A 26,283-nucleotide genomic window follows, 5' to 3' on the forward strand; every position below is an offset into this window, starting at 1 on the left:
TTTTTTTTGTTTTTTCTTACTTTGAAGCCTTCAAAGCCTCTCTTCTCTTTCGTTCCGAAAACTCAGAAATTGGACAAAAATCCCATTTCTAGGGTTTCCACAGAGAGAGAGAGAGGATTTCTCAAATCCACATCGAGAATTATCAAATCTCGAGCAACGAATCTCCCCAGATTGCCAGGGAAACCTCCCAATTCCAACGAATTTCCTGTCGATTCGAATCTCTTGTGATCTTTTAGAGGTAAAATGAAAAAAATCCGTCGAATTCATATTCGAGTCAGATTGTGGAATTTCATCTTCGTTGATCTTGATTTCTTCTTATTCTTCTTCTTCTTATTATTATTATTTTTAGAATTAAAGTGGCTTATGTAATCTACAAATTTTTATATTTGAAATTCGTTGGTTTTATCATGTTTCTATCTGTCCAACGTTCGAAATCGTCCTTAACTGAGAACTGGAATTGCAGGTATGCAGAGCCATCTCGTCTGCAATGGGTGTAGGAGCATGCTTCTTTACCCTAGAGGAGCCACGAACGTTTGTTGTGCAGTATGCAGTACAATAACCTCAGTCCCACCTGGTGGTATTTCCCTCTCTCTCTTCTTTCCTTTCTTGCCATTTTAATGTTTGAAAAAAGAAAAAATGGGGGATGTTCCATATCGTATGCATGTCATTCGACGATAAAAAATCTTTCATGTACTTTATCGCTTGCATTCCCGTGCATTTCCATTTAGTTATGTATATGGTTGCACGAAGCGTGAAAATGAGGTAGCACCATATTACGGTGCGGAAGTGGGGAAGTGTCTGTCTGAAAATGTTAGCAAGATTTATGTATGCATATGCTACCTTGTAGGTTGGAGGGGATTTACTTGATACTCTGGCAGAATGAGATGCTTGATATGCAGGTGCTAAGAAATTGTAAGAGTGGTATACATTGACTCAAATTAAACCGGCTAAATTGTGGAACCTACTCTCCCTAAGTAACAGGCTCAAAATCATAATTGTTGAACCGCCCTAACCTATGACTCATGGAAGCTTGTTTATCGAGTAGGACCACTGGATTTTTTCATTTTTAACCATCCAATTTATGTCACTGATCTGATGGTCAGATAGTAAAATAAGCCTAATTTTCCTCATCATGCATCAAGACAGGGACCCATAATTTTTACAGTTTGATTTGAATTACTCATATGTGTGGTTTTAAATATCAGTTATGACACAGCCTATATTTTTTCTTTTTTAGTTTTTTAGAGATACGACACAGACTGTATTTTAATCATATCGGCCACCCCATTATGTTGTACAGGGTGAACCCATCTGTTAAGAAAAGAACGTGCCACATCAGTTGATACAGGCTATATGTCCTGTACCGACAACAATACAGCGCCACTGTGGACTATACAGGCTGACACAGCCATAAACGCCCACTTTTGGGATTTTTATTTTAAAAAATTCTCTTCATTTTTTTTGCTTCTTTCTTCATTTCAACCATGAATAAAGCTTAAAAACTATTTTTTTTTTTTTTTTTTTTTGAAGGGTCACAAAATATATTAAGATAGCCAAAAAGTACAGGGAGAAAACTGCACCGCCGAGGTGGTGGGGCAGCTAAGCTCCTAAAAAGATCAGATTACAGCCCTTAAGTTTATCAACATAAATTGCCCATTCTACTACTAGCCGCCTAGCTCTAGAAGCAACAAAATCCGACGAATTAGCAGTCCCATTGAAGCATCTTTCATTTCTTTCCTCCCAAACAGTCCACCATACGGCGAGAATGGACATTCTCCATAACTTGGTCCTTATTTTGTTCAACCTTGGGCCATGCCAAGCCTTAAGGAAACTTCTTGTCGAATATGGGGATGCCCAGGATCAAAACATATCTTGAGTGGGATTCGATGAAGTGAAGCAGAATGCACTGTTTTTGGAAATATCAAAAGAAGGGGTAAACCATCACTTATGTTTTTTTTTTTTCCATATGTTGTGTTACTTTGTAACGGGCCGTAATCCCCCAAATCATGCTTGATTTGTGTCCAATTAGGACTATTTGGTCGACTTTTAGCAGGTCAAGCTGACCGACCACATTTTTATCAAAGATTGGTCTGATACCATTGAATACATGTTAAACACACACACAAAAGAAAATGACAGATTCTGATGTTTTACAACTTCTTCCCATTTTCCCAAATGTGAGGTCTACTAGTGGAGAGACAAGTGAGTTCCCAATGCATTAAGGGTCAGCATTGAGCTTTGTACCTCTTTGCATTGGTTATGGACGAGTTGATGAGGCACTTGTAGGAAGATATTCCATGGCGCGTGTTGTTTGTAGATGGCATAGTTTTGATTGACAAGAGAACAGTGGGTGCGACACAGAGCTAGAGTTATGGAGGGGTGCTTTAGAATCTAGAGGATTTAAAATTAGTCGGACTAAAATAGAGTATATGGAGTGTAGTTTTTGTAACAATAGGAGTGGTAATGAGAAATTAGTTAAGATTGTTGACCAAGAAGTTTCCCAGAATGTCCATTTTTGATATATTGGTCAATAATTTACGAGTGAAGGTATTGAGAATTCAAACAGGGTGGAAGAAATGGAGATTTGCGAAGTTTTTTGTGATCATCGTGTACCATGGTGCAACCCAGTTATTGAATCAATGAGATCTTGATACCCTAATTGCAAAGAAATTCTAAAAAGAAAATTTACAAGAATAATGGAGTAGAGAGAGAGAGAACTTTTATTGATATCAATCTTTCCTCTTACAAAGTTTAAAGAAAAACCACACTTAGAAAAAATATTCGAATCTACCAACTCCTACACCACTACCTCCTTTTAAAGATCCTAAAGAAATCCTTTATTGAAATCTCTACAACTAAGAGAATCAATCATAATTTATTGCACCTTAATCTAATCGTTCTTCATATGGCAAAAGTATAAAGAAAAGCAAACATAGAAAGCAATCAAATCCCTAAATCTAGCCCATATCTTTAATCAAATACCTAAATCTAGCTCATATCTTTCAAAAATAGTAAATTATAATATCCAAATCTGTAAATAATCAGTCCAAAATCAGCACATGTTGGGCCCACGGTGGGCTATGGGCCTACGTTTTCGGTGGGTCCTACAATGGGCCTATATCAATTCCCCTTGGGTTGGAAAGAACTCGACTTTGACAAGTTAGACGCTTCATACAAGTAGTAGAGGTCCAGATCCAATCCTTTCAATTCATCACCTGCGATCCATGTGCATTCATAATAGGGCTTGTTCTTCCATTTCACCAAGTATTGCCTGTATTGGCCCCGTTGAGTGTTAGTAGTCTTCACTCTTCATTTGCCACACTTGTTCAACTTTTTTCTTCTTTTTCTTTGGGAGTTGTTTATCCATATTGATAATGGCTTCATTTTGCACGTCAGATGCCTCACCACGGTACTTGAATAAGTTTGCCACATTGGAAGTTGATGAGATATCTAAGTTATCTGGCAACTCGATTTCGTAGGCATTGTTACCCAACTTCCTTTTAACTCAGCATGGACCAATCTCCTTAGACTTTAGCTTATTATAAGTTCTCCTCGAAAACCTTTCTTTGCGGAGATAGACCATAACTAAGTTACCTTTGTTATATATCTTTTCACACCGATGTTCATTCGCAACTTCTTAGTACTTGGTATTGTTGTCTTCAATCTTCATCTTTATTTGAACTTACAAGTCTTGGATGTGCTTGGCGAAAGCATCAATATCTTCGCTCACTTGATCTTGCACCGGTAATGGTAAAAGTCAAGTACATGATGTGGACTTTTCCCATTTATGATCTCAAACAGAGATTTTCTGGTAGTGCGATTCATTGAGTTGTTGTAGGCAAACTCGGTTGAGATAAAGCCAAGTCCCACTGAGATACGTTGTTGCCTACGATACTCCTCAAGAGATTACCAAGGCTTCTGTTGACTACCTCGGTTTGGCCGTCTGTTTGAGGATGATATGCGCTAGAGAATTGAAACTTCATACCCAAGCACTTCCATAAAGTGCGCCAGAAGTGGCCCACAAACTTCGAATCACGATTTGAGGTTATTGTCTTCGGTACCCTGTGAAGCCGCACAATTTCTTTGAAAAATACGTTGGCAATATGCGTAGCATCCATCGTCTTTTTGTATGGAATGAAGTGGGTCATCTTCGAAAAACGATCCACCACAATGAAAATCGAATATGCTCCCCTTTATGTCTTAGGAAGACCTAGAATGAAATTCATAGAAATATCCTCCCAAGGCGTGACTTGAATGGGAAATGGTGTATAGAGGCCGGTATTTTGCACATGACCTTTGGAAACTTAGCATCGGCGACATTGTGCTACAAACTGTTCAATGTCACGCCCCATATGCGGCCAATAGTATTTTTCCTCCACCATGGCCAATGTTTTATTCCTTCTGAAGTGTCCACCCACTCCTCCGTGCATCTCAGTTAGGATCTTTTCGCATCTATCCTTTGGGGATGCATACGCGAGAACCCTTGAATAGATATCCATTGTGTGAGATGAATTCACACTTTGGATCTTGACCATCCTCGCATCTGTCAATTACTTTGCCAAAAATTGGGTCGTCTTTCTATTGTTCTTTTAATGCCTCAAATCCAACGACCTCCACGGCGAGAGTTCCAAGCAAAACCACTCTCCTACTCAAAGCATCCGATGCTTTGTTCTGGTTTTCAACTTTATGACACAAAAGGAAGGTATATTCTTGTAGGAAAGCCGCTTTGCATGACGATTACTCAGCTTCTTTTCGGAGTTGAGATATCTCAACACCTCATCGTCCGAGTATAGAATGAACTTCCGATTAATCAAGTAATGTCTCCATGTCGTAGAGCCTGGACCACTGCATAAAACTCGAGATCATAGGTGTAGTAGTTCTTCCGTGCATCATTAAGCTTCTCGCTAAAGAAAGGGATTAATTTTTATTCCTGACTCAACACCGCGCCAATGCCAACATTTGAAGCGTCCCTTCATACTTCAAATACTTTATTAAAGTCTAAAAGTGCAAGAGTTGGAGTTTCTGTCATCTTCTTTTTTATGGCACCAAAGCTTTGAGTTGTTGTTTTAGTCCCACTCGAACTTGCCTCCTCACATGCAATCAATGACAGGTGCGATGATGGTGCTGAAATTCCAGATAAATCTCCAGTAAAATGTCATTAAGCCGTGGAAAGAACGAACCTCTGAGAGGGTTTGTGGGGTGGGCTAGTCTGCAATGGCCTTGATTTTCTCTTGATCAACCTTGATTTTTTCTGCAGACACAATATAACCCAAAAACACAACACTATCGACAAGGAAGGAGCACTTTTTTAAGCTAACAAATAGTGACTCCCGTTGTAGTACATCAAATATTTGTTGTAAATGATCAAGATGAATAGAGGCATCATGACAAAATAAGAATATCATCAAAATATACAACTAAGAACTTTCCCATGAAAGGGCAGAGTACCTTTGTCATCAGCCTCATGAAAGTACTTGGCGCATTTGAAGGGCTGAATGGCATGACGAGCCACTCATACAATCCATCTCAAGTCTTAAATGCGGTCTTCCACTCGTCCCTGGGCTGAATACGTATATGATGATATCCATTTTGCAGGTCAATCTTTGAAAAGACCTTTGCTCCATGCAACATGTCTAGCATATTGTCCAAGCGAGGAATATGAAACCGGTACTTGATAGTAATTTGGTTGATTGCACGACTATTCATGCACATCCTCCAGGATCCATCTTTCTTAGGGATTAGTAATGCATAAACAGCACACGGTGACATGCTTTCTTGAATTAAACCCTTCTGTAGTAACTTAATAACCTGTCGGTGGAGCTCGGCATGTTCATTCGGTAGCGCGCAAGGTTTGGTGGACTTGAACCTGACACTAAATCAATGTGATGCTGAATGTTCCTCATTGGAGGTCGTCTAGCCGAGAGTTCTTCGGGCACCAAGTCTTTATATTCATGAAGAAACTCCTGTGTAGGAGGCGGAACATGTGTTTGCTTCGTGTCTTCTTTAGCAACCAAGACATAGATGATGCCAGTCTCCTTGCATTCCTCTTCAAATTTCTGCACATTGAGTGATTTTTGACCCTCTTCTTTATTGGGTTTGGGTGTTGGAAGATTTTTCATAGAATGCAATGTGATATTAGCACCATCCTTTACGAAAGAAGATGTGTTGGTCCGAGTCATGTGCACTATATCTCGATCCCACAACCACGATCTCCCTAACAAAATGTGGCATGCATCAATGGGGACCACATCACACCACACATTATCCTTGTACTTAGATCCAATAGATAAGGAAACTAAGCACCTGGAGTTAACAGAAACTTCTTCCCCTTTCTTGAACCAACGAATTTGATATGGTCGCGGATGCTTATGTTCTTTGAGTTTTAATTTGTTCACAAATTCTCGTGAGATAATGTTCTCACTGCTCCCTCCGTCTACTAAAATGGTGCATATCTTTCCACCATAAGTACATGTGGTGCGAAAGATATTGTGTCGCAACCATCGCCCCTCATCGACCATTCAAGGCACTGATAGCATAGTCTGTTGGATAACTAACAACTCTCCCCTATCACCATACACATCTGCTGCATCTTCCCCAATAGGCACCTCATCTTCATATGCATGGTCTTCATATTCTGCGTCCTCTTCAATTTTGTTGTGCATGCAGTCGAAAGTGTCTTCAACGCATTCTCCTTTCTCAACCAAATTTACTTTAATTGTGGACTGATGTTCAGGACAATGAAATGAACACTGTCTCAGTTGTCCACACTTAAAGCACATGAAAGGAGTGTTGCTTTGTCCCATTTTGGGTGCATTAGCTCCTCGTCCATAACCACCTCCCCCAGGTTGGGGCTTGGCTTTATTATTAGATGTTGGCCGATTGTCCCTTGGCCTATGGGAAGCCCTGTGGCTACCTTACGTGGGAAGTTAGCATGTTATCCCGTTGTTGATGATGACCCCTGTGGGGCACCAAATCGTCTCCCAAGTCCCCAATTAATTATCTCATTGGCTTTCAACGCAAGTGTGTATGCATCGGATATTTTAAAAACATCTTTGAAAGCCAATTCATTTCAGATATTTGGGTTAATGGGTTAAGACCATTAATATATCTTTAATTCTTTTGGTTTTCATACTCACGAAACCCTGCTATGATGTCAAGGTATGGAACTCCTCAATGTATTCATTTACTGACTTGTTTCCCTTGAAGTAAATTGTGACATCTTTGATAGAGGTCACGAGTGTAAGTCCGCTGGTAAGAACTTCCCTTTTAACTTCTTTTTTTATCTTTTCCTAAGAGTTTATTTACTCATTACCTTGACGGATTTGTTCAACTTGGAGATCATCCCACCATGGTAACCCGTGACCAGAAAACTTCACAGCTACTAGCTTCACCTTCCGATCATCCACGATTTCCTTGTATTCGAACACTTTTTCCACCTTGCTTAGCCAATCAATGAAGTCGTCAATATGCAACCGACCATGGAATTCCGGAATTTCTACCTTAATTCTGGGCTCTCTATCATGTTCCAATAATCGAATGATCCGATCATTGATGTCTTCTTAAACCAGGGCCACCCGTAGTTATTTAGGACCTTGGTGGGGGCCTCCTCCTATGTGTCTACGTGCTCCAATTTTGGTTTCCGAATTCCCTCCACGTTGGAGCTCCCCAACTTGATTAGTGAGGTCGCCTATTACATGCGTGAGTTGATTTACTCGCTCTGTGAGTGTGCGGATCAAATGAGTTGCACAAACCCTTCCCGTGTCACCGTAGGGTAAAAAATTCTCAAAGACAACTCGCTCTGATACCAAAATGGTGTAACCCAGTTATCGATTCAATGAGACTCACAAGAGTACTGGAGTAGAGAGGGAGAGAACTTTTATTGATATCAATCTTTTCTCTTACAAAGCTTAAAGAAAAATCACATTTAGAAAAAAAATATTCGAATCTACCAACTCGTATGCCACTATCCCTTTTTATAGATCCTAAAGACCTTGATTGAAATTTCTACAACTAAGAGAATCAATCACAATTTTATTGCATCCTAATCTAATCTTTCTTCATATGACAAAAGTATAAAGAGAAACAAATATAGAAAGCAATCAAATCCCTAAATCTAGCCCATATCTTCCAAAAATAGTAAATTATAATCTCCAAATTTGTAAATAATCAGCCCAAAATCAACACATGTTGGGCCTATGTTATTGGCGGGTCCTACAATGGGCCTAGCGGGCTGTGGGCCTACATCATACCACTCAAACTGAAAGTAAGATTTTCTAAGCAATAGGCCAGGCTAGGCCTGGGTCCAGCTCGACATTTACGATCTGAGGCTTGGGCCTGACCCAAGCCTAACATCGGCCTAACATAGTAGGCCCAAGCCCGAGCTTGAAAAGAATTGGTTGTAACTGGGTCTGACCCGACTTGAATGGGCTCACGTGCACATAGAAGTAGACATTTTAGAGGAATGAAATCAATGGTCTATATTCAAGATGGATGAATTGTGTAACTGAGGATTGGAATGGCATATTCGTGGGATATCATACACATATGTATAAAGTTGGGTAAGGTCGGGCCAGGTTGGGCTGGGTCAGGTCGAGCTAAAATGACTTGAGCATAGCTCGACCCAAAAATTAATTGCGCCATACTTGCGATGCCCAAGACGACCCATGGGTCAAGCTAGTGGGTCCAAGCTTGGTCCATAGCTGGGTCGGGCACGTGGGATTGGGTAGGCTACTTGGCCATTGCCACCCTTAAGGATAGCCATAAGACTAGTGACAGAATGTTGGGCAGTTAAGGCACAACATGCTCATAGGATGAGTGTAGCTGAAATGAGGATGTTGAGATGGATGAGTGGCAAGACAAGGATAGATAGAATTAGAAATGAATGTGTTTGAGTGAATTTAGGAGTAGCACCAAGAGGTAATAAATTGAAGTAGACTTGGATGGTTTAGTCATGTGCAGTGGAGATCATGAACCGCACTAGATAGTTGATACAACTTGAAGGCTCTAAAAGGGAAAGGGGAAGGCCCAAGAGGACGTGGGAGGAGATAGTAAGAAAAGACTTGATGACCTATGGTCTAATTGAAGATATGGCCCTTGATAGTGGAATGCCGGAACATGATTCATGTAGCTGACCCCAACTAACTGGGATAAGGCTTAAAGGCTTAGATGATGATGATGCAACATGTATTATGATATGTTATAAGATCCAAAGGGACTTTTGGGAAGGTAGGTGGTGGATAACTGTTGTCATTTGATTGAGTGGCAGGAGGTTTGCAAGCCCAATATATATTGGTGCAAGAGCAAGAGTTGGTGGAACATTAAGTAAGAATGTTGCATTTCTTGGAAAATGTCTCACAACAATCTGTGGACGAAAATTTTTGATGTGGTATGGTGGGGGCATGGGAAAGATAGGAAGTAAAATTTGGCACTTATGCTTGTTAGCAGGTCTTTGGGCTCTATGGTTTGAGAGGAATGATTGATATTTTAAGAATCGTAAGGGGCAGGCTTGAGAGGTCTACCGAAGGGCTAAATCCTTTGTCTTGGAGTGGGTGCAAGCACCAAAACTCATGTCTAATCCGCCGGAATGCTGGCGAGATTTGTAAATCTGTTTTGGTTTCATACTTGTAAAGTTGCAGCTTCAGCCTATTAGGAATAAAAAAAAATCTGTGGAAGAACATGTAACAGTTTGGAGAACGTTATTTTGGAAGATTATGGTCCAAGATGAGGTTTATGCATCTAGGAACAGTCTTAGTACAAATTGGACCTTGAAAAAAAACACTAGTGTAGAAATTGGAGCTCTTGGAATTGGATCCTCAAGGTGAGTTTATTTCAGGATCTTCATTTTGAGTCTTGACATTAGAATGGGTAGAGGTCTCTCCTAGCAGCTACTTGTCGGGTCCAAGTTTTTCATCCAACGGTGATGTCAAAAAAGATCTTCACACTCGATCAGCTTCGACAAAACCCCAGTGACCAACACCAATAATAATCTTGATTTTGGGCGGGGGAGTTTGGTCTATGTGGGTGTGTTTGAACCTCTTTCCATTTATCTTCCCTCTTTTCTCTCGTCTATGGAGCTTCCACAGCAGAGCTGCGCCACCGCTTCTGGTGCATCGGGCAACTATCTCTGCTTTTTATTCCTAGCCTGAAGGATCTCATACAAGAATTTTACATTGACATTTTTGATCATCCGATACCATATCTGTAGGAGGGCAAAATCGATTCTTAAATCTTAACTCCCTCCCAGGCCCCACTCACCGTTTGACTATCACACCAAACCGTCTTCTAGTAAACGCAGTGCATGCTTTTCTCTGTTTCTGCTACACAAGGAAATTGAGGGAGACCTTTCTACGAGTTTTTCTGTCTAACTGCTGATTAATACATCAACCCCTGGCCCCTGGGGATGGAATGCATCATTTCATTGAAAATTCAGGGTAGCCTCAGAGTAAAATATTATATCGACATGTTGGGGATGAGAGTTTACTGAAGTGCCACAGCTAATGCCTCTAGGTGTTATACAGTTTTCTGAAGCATTGTGATTCACAACTTCATCATCATCTGCAGTCAACAACCCACTTTAATTCTGCTCGTATCATTAAATATAAAAATCTCAGGCTCTCGGCACTACATTCTCAAAACTTAGTTTTACTCTTGATAGAAGATAATGAATTTAGTTGGACCATATGGTTCTTCCAACATAGATCTTGAAGTCAATGGAGGTTTACTTTGCACCACTGGAAGGTGCCAAAGCTTCGTGGAAGCTAATTAATTCGATGAGGTAGAAGCAGACTTTCAAATTTTCAGATACAGTCAGAAAAACCAACTCCAATTTCTGCACTTCAGCTTATTATCTGGCATTCTGGTCTCAATAATCATTGAGGTGACTCTATTGTTGTTTACTAAAATATATCCACTGGGTGCTTGTCTGTATTTCAGAATCTCTTTGAAAATCATGGGATGCAGGACATGTCTTGGCCTTCTCATGAAGTCCATCTTTTGTAAATGTGACTTGAAACCTGATAAGATCCAACCTTAGGAATGCTGTTAGCAACCTTCTGAAGATGACCTTTGATTGAATTGATGTTTTACTATCAGAGTATGCAGGAGATGCAATTTGTTTGTGCTACACATTTATTGCCATGCAGAAGTATACAATCTGTCTGCATCTTCTAACTGATTAAGGTTGTCATGCTCGTAGTTGCACACATTTTGACCATTCTTTTTAAATGTGGTTCTGAAACCAATTAAGTTTTTATTCAACAGCTTAATGTTCTATTTATTTTTATGATGGCTTATAGATCTTCTATCAGAGGCTTCGTACAATATATAATGCTTGAGTTATGTCTTGTGCAGGAGTGGATATGGGCCATATGGCCCAGCTAGTATGTGGAGGTTGCAGGACATTGCTAATGTATACTCGCGGTGCAACAAGTGTGAGATGCTCCTGCTGTCAGATTATTAATCTTGCAAGAGCAGGTATATTTTCTGCAAATTTGTGTGAAGCACATGAAAGTAATATTGACATGAATAATTTAAGTGTTCCATTGCAATTACACCCAGTTGTGATTGTATGCTGGTTGTGTTATCATCCTTCATCCTCTTGTTACTATGATGTAGTAGTGCTGTATGTATTCTAATTTGCAATTTGAAACTGTGTGAGGATTTTCTTCTGGATAACTGCCTCTAATTGTGCTGGTGGTGCTCAAAGGCTTTAGTTTTGTGTTTCTTTGTAATGGTGAAACTCACTAAAAGAGTCCTTTTTTCTCACTGATGTTGTTGATGTGTAAGCTTAGTAGCAATAATCAGGATACTCTTCAAAAGAAAAAAAAGTGTAAGCTCAGTAGCCATATTAGGATATGAGACATTACGAAGATCACTGAAGGGTGCGAAAATTCAGGATACAGCTACAAGTAATTGAAAACAATGTCTGATGACAATAATCATTGTAGTATTGCATGTACTGTCGACATAGTGGTGGTGGTGATATTGTGTTGCAATGTTGCTGTTGTAGGCAGGCAAGTGGACCAGGCTGGCATGGGGGTTTGAGTATTTGGCTGCTCACCCAGACAGATTCAGCCCTATTAATTAACTCTGGTCCTTCTCTCAGGGGCTGGACTAGGAGTCAGATTCGTACATATTTCTAATAAACCACCAAATCAATGTCACAGCAATTCAAAATGTGAATGTTCAAGATCCCTCATTTTGAAATGCGTGTTACATGCTGTCCTCCCAAAATTCAGGCTATCCAAAACTAAGGTGGGCGATGCCATGAGATTTTAGAGGGTTTTCAGTGTGATTTTTCACAGTTTCCTTGTTGTGGTGGTAGAAAGAAGAAATGAGAGAGGATGAGGGCAATTAATAAATGAGTATATGGTACTCCACATGACTACATAGAACCCATGCACACATTAATACATATCATGTATATCTATATGCTCCTCGTCAAGCTGGAGTATGAATGTCAATCATGGTTAGCTTGTGACATGTGTTGTGGAGTTGATGACGATTGATGCCCTTGGTAAAAAAGTTGTTAAGCCAATCGTCAGATTTTTAACGGGACATGCGAACCACCTTAGAAGTCACCTTTTTATGAAGTGAACTTTGATGTGCTTTGTATATTTATGGTATACCGGATTGGAGAATATATGAATGGTGTCCAAAATGTTGCAATGAAACATCATCGCCTCGTCGGAATAGGCCATTGTATTAAAAAAAGGTTCTGTTATGGCCGTGACATCTGTTAGACCACTGCCCCATTCCCCTGGATGTGGAGGAACAGAACTGGGGTCCCAAGCCTTTTCGGTTCGAATGCTCGTGGTTAAAGATAAATGGCTTTAAGAAGATGGTCGCGGACTGGTGGTCAACATTCTTGGTCGAAGGTTATGCCAGGTTCAAGCTCAATTCCAAACTGAAACGGTTGAAGGCTGCGCTGACAGAATGGAGTCTCAAAGAATTCCGACGCAGAGAGCAGGAAGCTGACTCTTTCCTTGCTGAATTGCATAGTATCGATGTCCAGGTTGAAGGGGTTCCCATGACTACAAACATTATGGCTAGAAGAATTCAGATTATTCAAGATTTGGCAAGCAGGGCGTCACAAAAGGAAATCTCGTGGAAGCAGAAGGCCAGAGATAGCTGGCTAAAAGAAGGGACCGAAATACCAGGTTCTTCCACAGTATTGCAAGCATGCACGCCAGGAACAACAAGATCAGTAGCCTTCTGGTTAACGGAACCCGGATTGAAGAAAACTCCAGGATCGCCGACGAAACAGTCAGTTATTTCTCGGCCCTTCTCAAGAGTGACGATCGGCGCAGACCATCTCTTGATAATCTTTTCTTTGAGAGGCTTTCAGTCGCTGACGCTGAACTTCTCGAGGCCCCCTTAACTGTCGAGGAGGTCAGTCGCGCTCTAGCCTCTATGGCTGGGGATAAGGCTCCTGGCCTAGACGACTTCCCCATCCTTTTCTTCCAACATTTTTGGGAGGTGGTCCAAAGCGATGTGCTGGATTTCTTTGCCAAGTTTCACGACAGAGGCAGGTTATCCCATAGCCTGGGGGCCTCCTTCATTGCTCTTATTCCCAAGGTACCAGGGGCAGTGTCCCTCAAAGAATTTAGGCCAATCAGTCTCCTGGGAGCTCCCTACAAAATTTTAGCTAAAGTCTTGGCTACTCGTCTAAGTAGAGTGATCGGAAACATCATCTTTGGCAACCAAAATGCCTTCATTGCTGGCAGGCAGATTGTGGATGCAGCCCTTATCACAAACGAATGGCTGGACTCCGCCTCCAAATCAGGATAGAAGTATATCGTCTGCAAGCTGGATATCGAAAAGGCCTATGACCACGTGGACTAGGCTTTCCTTCAATATCTCTTGAATCGGATGGGGTTCGGGAAGAAGTGGAGAGGCTGGATGGAGGAATGCATCGGGTCCGCTCGTTTCTCCGTCCTTCTAAACGGATCCCCAAAAGGCTTATTCAAGAGTTCGAGGGGTCTTAGGCAAGGTGATCCGTTATCCCCTTTTTTGTTTCTCATCGTGATGGAGGCTTTGTCCAGAATGCTGCAAAAAGGTCAGGTCGAAGATGTTCTTTGCAGGATTTCTATCCAAGGCATGCGCGACCCGATTTCTCACATCCAATATGCGGACGATTCCCTTATTTTTTCAGAAGCTAGTACCAAAAAGGTAGAAAACTTTCGGACCGCTATCCGATGTTTCGAAGCAGTTTTAGGGCTGCGAGTTAATCTAGCGAAATCCAAGCTATTCGGCATCAATATGGGTAGCAACGAGATTGCGGGTATGGCGTCCATCGTCGGTTGCACTGCATCTACTTTCCCAACTTCCTTTGTTGGTCCCCCCTCTGCGTTGGCAAGCCCCCCAATAGGATGTGGGAGAAAGTCACTTCCAGATACGAGAAGCTCTTAGCTAGATGGAAATGCCGATATCTATCCTTAGGCGGGCGCATCACCCTGATTAAAGCCTCTCTATCCAACCTTTCGATTTATTTCATGTCTCTTCTCAAATGCTCGAGTGCGGTGCTAGCCTCTTTAGAAAGACTAAGGCGTGATTTTCTATGGCAAGGAAGGGAGGTTAAGCAGAAATTCCACTTGCTTAAGTGGAAGGTCTGTCGTTGGGATTAGAATTCTCAAAGACATGAATCGCATGTTGATGGGAAGGTGGATCTGGCGATTGGGAGCAGAAGTTGGGAGTTTTTGGAACTCCGTCATTAAGCTCAAATATGGGGAATCTGTTGGCGGTTGGTGGACCAAGGAGTCTTCCTCATACAAGGCGTCCCCCATTTGCAAGGACATCCTTAAGTTGAAAAAGGAGGTGCTTAGAGGTATTGGCTTCGACCTTGGCAATGGGCAAACATTCGCTTCTGGGAAGATATTTGGACAGGAGACGACCCTCTTAGGGTTCGTTTCCCAAATATTTTCTCTCTCGCCCCAGATAAATCTGCCTTTGTATCTGACTGCTACGAGGTAATTAGTGGCAAGCCTGTCTGGAGTGTTAGTTGCAGAACAAATCTTCTCGACTGGGAAATTGCCGAATTTGCCGAATTGTTGGGATGCATATCAGCCATCCTGCCTTCTCCTTCTGCTTCTGACAGATTGTTATGGAAACATGATAAGACTGGATCTTTTTTTGTCAGATCTTTGTATAGCTTCCTTACGGCCAACAGTCCCCCATCTCAGCCCAGCCCCGCCCCATTTCTGTGGAAATATGCCGCTCCTCCTAGGATAGTGGCTTTCGGTTGGCTCGCTGGTAGAAAGAAGATCCTCACCACTGATGGCCTTAGGAGAAGAGGGATGATCATCCCAAACATTTGTCTTTGCTGCATGCGGGAAGAAGAAATGGTCGATCATCTTCTTGTCAACTGCCCTTTCATTTACTCTGTTTGGGCGGGCTTATTTCGCTCTTTCCATGTCAGTTGGTGCCTGCTGGAGAAGACCGATTCTTTGCTCTTATCGTGGCATGGTGTGCAAATAGGAAAATCTAAAAATAAGCTCTAGAGGATGGCTCTACTCGCAGTCTGGTGGTTTGTTTGGGAAGAGCGAAACAGTCGCTGTTTTCGGGACTCGGCTAATTCTGCTGATTTTGTGCTGTCTAAGGCTAAAAGAGCCTTAATTGAATGGGCCTCTCATGTTGCTTCTCTCAAGGATAGAGATTCTCTTTTTCTAGGTTTTTAGTTCGATCTGCTATCTCAGCGGATCTTCTTTGTTTCTGTTTTTCTGTTTTTTCTTTTCTAATGAAATCGTCACCTTTCAAAACAAACATCTGTTACACGCGATTTTTTTTTTTTGAAAGATGCTTGTTATGCGATATAGGGTGGTAATGCCCAATTTGAAAATAAAATGGCTGTTAATAGGCCTATAATGGCTGTAACAATTGTTATGGGCTTATAAAAGCCCAACACATTTTTTTCCTTTAAAAAGTAATCAACCGTTACAAGGCCATAATGGCCATTTAGGGGCCGTGTTGTGACGGCATAAAGTTGGTCAGTATGGCCACTATTACTGTTATTGAACACCTTGGATTGGACACATGAATGATCAGGCCTGAGCTAAATTAAAAAGGTCTTCAACTAAAGAAGTTCACACACCCCCTGAGCCATAGCATGAGAATGAGCACTACAATGAGCTACAATAGGTTGTTTCATGTAATCATATTTCCACTCACCCAAGTATAATAACCCATAGAAAGCTTCCATATAGGCCTCGACACAATTATGGTCATGCTTAGATTAAAGGATTCCTCGACCAGGACACTGTTTTAGAAACTTTAACATACGATAGATGGCATCCAAGTGATATTACGCTTTGCATGCATAAACGGGCTTACCATGATGACCATGGGTGACGTCAAGATTATGAGCTAGCTAACTAACCGCTGAAACAATCTTTTGCATTGGACAATAACTAACTACTGCTAAGCTGAAGATGATGATTCTGCCCCATTGGAGTATCTGCCTGTTATGCTCATAGATGAACACAATTTTGCAGTGTCCTTTCGTTGGGAAATAACAATTCCTCTTGCAATCGAGCTACTTCAATGCCCTAGAAATATTTGAGAGGCCACCTTAAGAAAGGAAATATTTGAGAGGCCAAGATCTTTAATATCAAATTCCCTACGAAGGAACATCTTTAACAACTAAATAATTTCTATATCATCTCCCATAATGATAATACCATTAACATAGATAATTATGATAGTGAAACCGACACTGTGCTTGAAGAATATAGTATATGATATGCACTACTCGACAATATCCAAATTGCAATAGGACATTGCCAAAGCATTCAAATGATGCCCAAGGTGATTGCTTTATGCTATAAATAGACTAGTGGAGAGACAATCGTTTAAAAAAAGACTTGTGGAGCTTGCCAATTGTACTATTTCCGGTAGATTGAAGAAATCTTGGTGGAGGCATCATCTAAAGCTTCTTGAAGATCCTTACGGAGAAAGGCACTTTCGTCATCAAACTAGTGTTAGGTCCAAGAGAGGTTTGCATCCAAAGAAAGTAAGACACTCATTTGATTTAGAAAGGAAATTGGGGCAAATGTATCATGGAAGTCTAATCCATTGGTCTGATTAAAACCTTTCACTGATGAGAAGGATTGGATTAATCAAGGTATTTTACCTTTTAGTCCCAGCAAGAGATACAACGAGATTTCCAGTGGATTTCAAAATCTACTACATTCGTGGGCTCCACGTTGATGCATGTGTTTTATCCACACCATCCATCCATATGCGCCCTTTTCACATGACACTCGAGTTGCATATGAATATAGGTGACTGGCAAATCTGGTCTGTTGATTACAATTTTAGCATCCACCAAACATTGGTTTCACGTAAAACAATGCTTTTCCTAAAGCAAGATTTTGATCCCAAATCCGGGATCGGATGGTCAAAATACCATGGTATTTTCAGACGTGTAATCATTGTGTAATAATGGTGTTGATTCTATCAAATGCAATTCAATACCACCTAATCCCGCATTCCAAACAAGCCCTAAGAAGATGCATTTGACGGAAGTATGAACATGAGATCAGGAATGGGAAGAGGTAAACTATCCATTGTTAGAGACTTCCTCTATGGTTGGTGAGAGATAGGCTGGCTCCCCCCGAGATGAATGGAAGAGAGCACCCTTAAAAAAGGTGACATCCAAAGAAACAAACTGCTTGTTAGGAGCACGTGGAGAGTAGTGATTCTATCAAATTTTGGAAATAGGGTAACCTAAGAAGATACATTTAATGGATTTTGCGTCCAATTTATCATGATGATTGTTGGGAACATGAACAAAATACAAATACTCAAACACCTTGAGAGGTATACCAAAAATTGGTTTTGTCAGTTTGTATTTGAATCGATGCTTTGCCACCCATGATCTAGAAGGCATTCCATTGATCAAGTATGTGTCACTAAGGACCACATTAGCCCAAAGATGCGATGTAAGGACCACACCATCTGTCAAGGATTGGATGTAAGGACCACAACAAAATGGAATGGCTAAGAAAAAGAACAGGCATATCCTAAAAGTAGTCTGTGGTCTTCATAGGATGAATGTAAGGACCACACCATCTGTCAACCCAAAATTTAACCTTCTTACCATTACCTACGAAGGAGTTTTTGAATATAACATCAGCCATTTTCACTATTTCTGTCCATAGAGCAAAGGCCCTATAGATGGAGGACTTTTTTGTCCTCCAACCCCCCATCTCCGCCCCATATGTTGCCTTTATCTCCTTCTTTCATAGAAGGTCCTTGTCTATGGAAAAATGCCATTTCCACTTACCTAGCAACGCAAAGTTAACTAGATTGAGACGTTTTATACTTGCCCCACCCTCCAACATTGGTTTACAAACCCTGTTCCAATTAAGCAGTGGAAATTTCCTGGATTTGGATCCCCCTTGCCAAAGAAAGTTTCACGAAGCTTGTCAATTTTCAGAATTACAGATTTTGGACATCTAAATAGCAACATGAAATAAAGAGAGAGGTTATAAAGTGAATCCATGATCAACATAATCCTCCCACCCAAAGATATGAGGTTACTCTTCCACGGGAAGAGTTTCCTCCCCATCCTCTCCAACACCTTGTCCCATAGGCGCAGAGCTAGTTTTCCCACACAGAGAGAGACCCAAGTAAGTAGATGGGAGGGAACCCGCCTTATATCCAAAGGTTGAAGCCTGGAGATCCACTTCGTGAGAAGACAGATGGATCCCGAAACATTTACTCTTAGCATGATTTACTTTGAGATTTGAGACAACTTCAAACTAGCACACAATCATAGTTAGATAGTCGACCATGGTCTCAGAAGTCTCATAGAATCGAAGAGTATCATCAGCAAATTGAAGATGATTGATTTGCTTAAGGAAAATTTCCATAGAAAAGCCACGGAACAAGGCTACTTCCCAACCTCTGGATAACATTCTGCTTAAGGCTTCTGCAACAATAATAAACAGAAAGGGGGACTAAGGGTGTCCCTGCCTGAGGCCCATGGAAGCCTTGAGCCAAAAGTGGATCCATTTATCAAAACAAAAAACCTGGTTTGAGTAAACACAGTTACAAATACAACCTCTCCATTTCACCCTGAACCCCATCCAACAATGCATATGGTCTACAAAATTCCAATTAACATGATCATATGCTTTTTCCAGGTCAAGTTTACAGATAATACATTGTTTTCCAGCTCGATGATAGGAATCAATACATTCATGAGCAATTAAAGCACAATTCATGATTCGTCTACCAGAAATGAAAGCATTTTGGAATGTAGAAATAACTTTAAGGAGAACAAGTCTGATTTTAGATTTGAGCAATTTAGCAATAATCTTGTAAGGTCTCCCTATTAGGTTGATGGGAACATAAGTTAGGCGATTACTGAGCATAGAAAATAACCACGACAGAAGTGATGTTGTCTTTCCCAGTTAGGTGATTACTGTTAACAACCATGGAGGAAATGGTGTTATACCTAGCTCTAGCGTTGGCAATAGCATGAAAAAAAGGATGTGTTTTTATTCCCCTCCTTGAGCTAGATGGCTCTAGATCGTTGGTGCGACATTATTTCATCCTTCATTCTAACAGCATAGTCCGGAGTAAACTCATCTCTAAGAGAGAAGGCATTGGCTGGTAGTTCTCTCCATTCCTCCTGAATGTCCAATGCCTGAATCTGAGCTAAAATGGACGCCATCTCCATGTCCATCTCTATTTTGCTAAAACTTCCCGTTTCCAGAGCTTGAGTTTGCCTTTAAGCATCTGCATTTTCTTAAAAAGAACAAAAAGTCAGTCTAACCTCCACCAAGTCGGACCCCACTCGCTAACCAAGGAGGCTGAGCATAAAAATTAACCACGACAGAAGTGATAATGTCTTTCCAAGTTAGACGATTACCATTAATAACCATGGAGGAAATTGTGTTATACATAGCTCTAGCACTAGTTATAACATGAAAAAAGGGGGTGTTTTTTTATCCCCCTCCTTGAGCCAGATAGCTCTAAATCGTTGGCGCTACATTATTTCCTCCTTAATTCTAATAGCATAGTCCGAAGTCAACTTATCTTTGAGAGAGAAGGCATCGACTGATAGATCTCCCCCTTCCTCCTAAATATCCAACGCTTGAATTTGAGCTAAAAGCCTAAAATAGATGCCATCTCCATCTCTCTTTAGCTAAAACTTCCCGATACTAGAGCTTGAGTTTGCCTTTAAGCATCTGCATTTTCTTAAAAAGAACAAAACTCAGTCTACTCTCCATCGAGTAGGACCCCACTCGCTAACCAAGGATACTGAGCGTAGAAATTAACCATGACAGAAGTGATGTTGTCTTTCCTAATTAGACGATTACTTTTAACAACCATGGAGGAGATGGTGTTATTCCTAGCTCTAGCGCTGGCAATAGCATGAAAAAAGGGTGCGTTTTTATCCCCCTCGAGCCTGATAGATCTGGATCGCTGGCGCCACTTTATTTCCTCCTTAATTCTAACAACGTAGTCTGAAGTCAACTTATCTCTTAGAGAGAAGGCATTGGTTGATAGATCTCCCCCTTCCTCCTGAATGTCCAACACCTGAATCTAAGCTAAAATAGACGCCATCTCCATCTCTCTTTTGCTAAAAACTTCCCGTTGCCAGAGCTTGAGTTTGCCTTTAAGCATATGCATTATCTTAGGAAGAACAGAACTCGGTCTACCCTCCACCAAGGAGGACCACACTCGCTAACCAAGGATATGATCCCCTTTACTTTGAGCCAAGCTAATTCAAATAGAAAGGGTTTAGGGCTCCAATTAATTTCATCAACCTCCAGAGAGATGGGGCAGTGATCTGAAGTTGGCTTGGGTAATCCTCTTTGACGGGCTAAGGGGAACTTTTGAATCCAACTAGGAGAGACCAAAAATCTGTCTAGCAGGGCCATGGCTGGGGAAGCGCCCATTGTTACCATTATTGAATACCTTGGTTTCTTTATTTGATTGTCTCTTGATGCGGGGGCATCTCAGTGTGATTCCAAGGATGCACCGTATCTCCACACTAGGGTGGGGTCTGTGAGATGCAAAATGGCCACGAGGTGGGGCCCACCATGGGATTGTGCTATTTGGGGACCCGTGCAAAGCGGGGATTGTCCACGGGGAGTTCTCGCCTAGGTTTTCTTGGGAGGGTCTGCATATAGGGATAAACTGGTCCTTCCTCCTCAGCTTTGGAGCTTTTGGTGCGTTGGCTGGTATTCCCTGTATACTCTCTACACGAAGTTTGATGGTTGATCCAATATTGCTTGATACGAAGAAGATAAGGCCAACACTTTACTCTCATGGCTACTCCAATCGTCCATCTTGTCACCAAATCCTGAAAGTCACAATGAGAAGGAAGGAATGCCACATTGTAGTCAAGTGATTTGGTAATAATACTCATAGGCAATAGATTGACAATCATGGGACATGTAGAATACAGAACAAGGACAACGAGGTGGAAACGTTAATGGTTCCTGTTCCCTCAAGTCTAGTATAAGAACCATTAACAATATTTACAATATTACGCTTAGGTAATGAAGACTTAGAGATGAATGGATAGTTTGTACCGGTCATATGATATGAGGCACTAGAATTAATGATCCAGGATGGAGTTATAGAGGATATAGATACTAAATGTGAGGAAGTAGATATACTTGACTGGCTAGAGCTGAGTCTGATGAGATGAGGATTCACATTCAAGAGTAGGTAGGCGACGGTTTAGAGCAGCAATTTCTTTACAGGAAATCCAGCCTTTCAAACAGGGCCTTGCACTATAAAGATGTTTCAACAACTTGAGATTTGCTAAAACCGGTTGAAGAGATAAAATCATGAGAATTCATTATGATCACCATTATCAACTTCTGTGGTAGCTGAGTCTCTCTTCCATGGTGGTGGACAGACCAACTTCCAACATGTATCCTTAGCGTTATGAGTGCACCTAAGTTTAGTACAGTAGAGTTTGTCTTTTTCATCATTGGGAAAGTTTCCCATAACCATGTTCGAAGTCATTATGACCCCAACTGTACCCACTTGATCATACACCACAATCTCATTGGCATTAAAAATGGCCACCACTTCCTAGCCCTGAGCTTTATGCCCTCTATTATATGAACTCGCCGAAGCAGATCTATATGAGTAACAGTGTCCACAGATAACATTACTTTTCCACGATTTCTTCTCGCAGAAGTAATGGGTATACAGTTCCAAGAGATGAAAGTGGCTTTCTGCTAAGGATTTGGGTGCGATAGTCTCATATTCAAGATTGAGGCCAGCAAGTAGTTCAAATATCTGTTAATCCTCAATATCAACTTTGCGCCCCTTATCATGGCGTGATCTTATAGCTCTATGATGACTCAACTCAAGTCACATTCCCCTGAGAGTCGTATAACAAGCTCCTATGGACTTTCCCCTGTCAGAGGATTGGCAATATCATGCGCCAATTGGAACACATTCTTCTGCTGAGAATATGATGTTGCAATGAAGTCCCAATGTTTTATTTATCTTAGGCTTCATGGAATGGAGTAACCAAGATGTTACAATCATATTATTAGCTTCCCAGTTTACATGGTTTGGATCCTCAAGATGAAGGCTTCACGTTCTTACCGTCTAGAAAACCCAGATTCTTCCTCCCACCTGTAAAAAATCGAGTAGACTTAGACCACTCTAAATAATTTTCCCCTTCGAGCTTGACTATGGTAATCTGTCACCCCAGATTATCACCTATCCATATGTACTAAAGCCCTTCAATGCCAACATAGTACTCAAAAGATCACTTGAACTTAAAGATGCACCTTTCCTTGTGGTACAGTTTCTGCCCAATGCCACCACAGTTGACGTAAGAAACAGACTCTATGGACCGTTGACAGTAAACACCCAATTTATGCTTAGAGGAGGAGAAAATCCAATAGACCATATAAATTTCCAAAAAAAACATGTGGAGAAATCTTCACCGAGAGAGAGAGAGAGAGAGATCCCAAAAAAAAAGATCCCAAAAAAAAAGTACATGAAGAAAAAAAAAGCCAAAAGAAAGGAAAACGTAAAAAAATTCCAGAAATTGTATGGGCTGGGGGCTGACAACACTCCAAAGCAAATAACACATACGTGGGCTGGGGGGGCAAACATACTCCAAAGAAATGTTCGCCCACACCTCAAATCTCCACGGATTGAGGTGATACAACTTTATGATGTATTGGAAAATATCATGCAAACGAGATTGATGCCATGCATTCCCAAAACAAAAAAAAGGTCTAAAAAATAACAAAAAATTTAGCATAAAACTTCTAAAACCATAAGCTATGAGCCTATGCAGTTTTTTCATTCATGAGGACCCTTGGCTGCGTGTAGATGATGTTGTTTGTATGGTTTGGGAGGGAGGGAGATGTATTTCCTTAATCATCTGGTTGTGGGTCACCAACTAATGGGTTATATACTGCCGTCGAGGAGATTCTTGGGGTATGTCCATTGACAATGGGGTGATTGGATAAACAACCCAGTCATGGAAACTCATAACATGAGGATACAATGCATGTCAGTGGGTTTATAAAATATATTATTCCTTCTATTTATATTTAATTTAGGTGTCATGTGTATTCTTTTCTTACAATGCACAACACATCTGTACAAGTTCAAGTAAGATGCGAATAAGGTATGTGCATGTGTTGTCCCCAAAATGCTAGGTATGATTACATCAATGGTTTTTGCTACTCAATATGTATGTACATCAACAAGTGCTTCCAAACAAGATTGCTAACATGTAACGGTGCTAATCGTACATATCTTTGGTAGTACTAAAGAAAAAGGTGAAAATGTCCAGCTGAACGACATTTTTTTTTCTTTTTTAATTTGGACATAACATGGATTGACTGGGTCGAGAGTCCTGGCTGTCCTTTTTCTTGCACTTCTCTTTCTGCTTTCACATCCCAATCAGTCCGTGGCATTTGTATGTGTATTATCTTCATTTCCTCTCTGTAGTGAATGCATGTGATCGGACAGTTTTTTACAGTTTATAAATGCGCTCTCTTTACTCTTCAAATTCGAAACAAGGTAAAAAAGAAAAAGAAAAAAGAAAAAGTATGCTCTAGTGCTAGACATAGAAAGAGTTCTTGTCAAATGAATGGGATACTGTAGTTTTGTTCCTTGCATTGGCAGTTGCACACAGATGCACATGAGTTGAATTTATGTTGCTCAGCAAGGGAACATCTGTGCACCCATCAGTTCGTTCCTAGTTATTGAAAGAGGAATTACACGACCCTCGATGTGAGGATATCCATATAATTAGTATCCCTGGGTTCTTAGTTTGTACAAGTGAATGCTGCGGTGATCCAGACTATTGACATTATGCCCTCCACAGTGGAAGGACCATTCCTAAACTCTTCCAGATTGAAAGGTCAGTTGAATGCAGACCGTTGTCATTTTTCTTTCCTTTACCATCTATTCGTATATTGTAGGCCAACAATCTAAGGGTTAGGATTGTCCCATTGAGAAAAGGATTTTGGGTCTTGTCCATCCACTATAGTGCCCATCATATCAATGACTCGGATGGCCGAACCATGGGTCCCGCTTGTGCAAGATAGAAAAAGGATGATAACATGCATATCCTTGGGCCAAAGAGTGGTGCAATTCCTCATCTTGAAATCTTCTCATAGTGTCCTAGGGATATCTTTGCTGTTCTTTCATAATCTGCATTTGTTTGTGAATGAACTTTGTGTATTTTTGCTTGACTCATTCAATGCTCTAAAATCATGGGTATTTTGTTGCACATCAGCCAATCAATTCGCTCAAGTGAACTGTGGTCAGTGCCATACAACTCTCATGTATCCATACGGAGCACCATCAGTCAAATGTGCAGTATGTCATTATATTACAAATGTTGGGGTAAGTAGGTTTCTTCCACGATTCTGTTGGTTTCTGGTTCTCTCTCATGTGGTAAAAACTCATCATAATTTTGAGTAGCGACTAGATCAGAAACCTATTTCCGTAAAATTTTTCTCAAGGACTAAAAAGACTCGTCGAGTCAGGTTTAGTCGACCACTTGATTGAGTCCAGTGGAATTGAATTCTTGTGGGTTTCTAGGTTTTCTTATTGATGTTTTAATTTTTAAAATTTATGCATTTCATATTGCATTTTTAGTTTTGACTGTCGAGTCAATTTGGATTTTCGGCCGAGCCTTCGAGGCTACTTAGCCTTACGGATTTCTGAATTGAGTTTTGCGTTTGTGAACCATTGTTTTGTGTATGGTTACTTTTCTTTTGCAGATGAGCAGGGTGCCAATTCCTGTAAATAGACCCAATGGAGCCATGCCCTCAACTTCAGCAGTATGTTCTTACCTTTTTCCGATTTCACAAAAAGGTCGTCTGTGATGCTAAACCTGAATTAATGGCATCTTTGTTCTCGCAAGTACGGGTAGAGTGCCCTTTCAGGGACCAGATATTCATCTGGTGGGCCCTGCCGCAGAGGATGATGTGGCAGAAAATTCTATCACTGGGCAATCCTAGCTGTCCGATTTGACTCTCTCATTGCATATGGACTACTGGATATATTTTATGTTTTAACCATTCAGTTGTGGGCTAAGAATAGGATGGCAGGGACTGTTCATGTTCTGTGGGAGTGATTTTTTGGTTCATTGCCCATCAGTGGATGGTAGTCCACCAGATTAAAAATTGGGATGACTGAAAGGTGAGCCCCACCTGTACAAAAGCTGGTTGGAAAAGAAAATCCTGGTGGTTCTGGCCAAGCATCATGTAGTACTCTGCTTCCAAAGGTTGTTGGTTTTGGCCTGTTTGAAGTTGTAACAAATGTTTCCTTATTACTGTACTTTCCTGTCTGTTGCAGCCACTGTCTCATGCCCACAACCAGACCGTTGTTGTTGAGAACCCTATGACTGTCGACGAAAGTGGCAAGCTGGTAATTTCCCCCCACCATTTCTAGCAATCCTGTTTTGGATCTTACTCCAAATTTACGGAAGGAAAAAAGAGTAAAAAGAAAGAAAAAATCAAAATCAACAGACATAACATATGCTTGTATGTGCATGATGCAGGTCAGCAATGTAGTCGTCGGAGTTACAACTGAGAAAAAATAACGTGATGACTTCCTGTCTTGATCCGCTGTAAGATATTGTTTCTGTGTATGTGTATCGTTTTAAATTATGAGAGAGGGCTGGTATTATTGCCTGCGTGAGAACTGTTTTGGCTGTGGTTGAACTCTGTCATAACACAAAGGAATGGTGACTGTTTACACAGAGAAAAACTGAATATCGGAGATGACCCTTCATATCTAAAAGTAAAGGATTCCAGAGAGGGTGATGTA

General features: G+C 41.0%; 1 protein-coding gene across 2 annotated transcripts; it reads left to right on the forward strand.

The window, feature by feature from the left end:
- Window positions 1-26,283, forward strand: LOC131220808 (protein LSD1). 2 transcript variants are annotated; one of them, XM_058215658.1, is made up of 8 exons: window positions 1-238; window positions 464-577; window positions 11,350-11,472; window positions 24,329-24,364; window positions 24,743-24,852; window positions 25,233-25,292; window positions 25,810-25,881; window positions 26,015-26,283. In XM_058215658.1, the coding sequence occupies exons 2-8, from the start codon at window positions 466-468 to the stop codon at window positions 26,054-26,056; spliced, it is 555 nt and encodes a 184-aa protein (XP_058071641.1). In that variant the 5' UTR covers window positions 1-238; window positions 464-465; the 3' UTR covers window positions 26,057-26,283. The 2 variants fall into 2 exon arrangements, with proteins under 2 accessions (XP_058071641.1, XP_058071642.1); XM_058215659.1 differs by lacking the exon at window positions 24,329-24,364 and having other exon boundaries at window positions 3-238.

Source organism: Magnolia sinica, chromosome 12, assembly GCF_029962835.1.
Source record: "Magnolia sinica isolate HGM2019 chromosome 12, MsV1, whole genome shotgun sequence".
Lineage (NCBI taxonomy): Eukaryota > Viridiplantae > Streptophyta > Magnoliopsida > Magnoliales > Magnoliaceae > Magnolia > Magnolia sinica.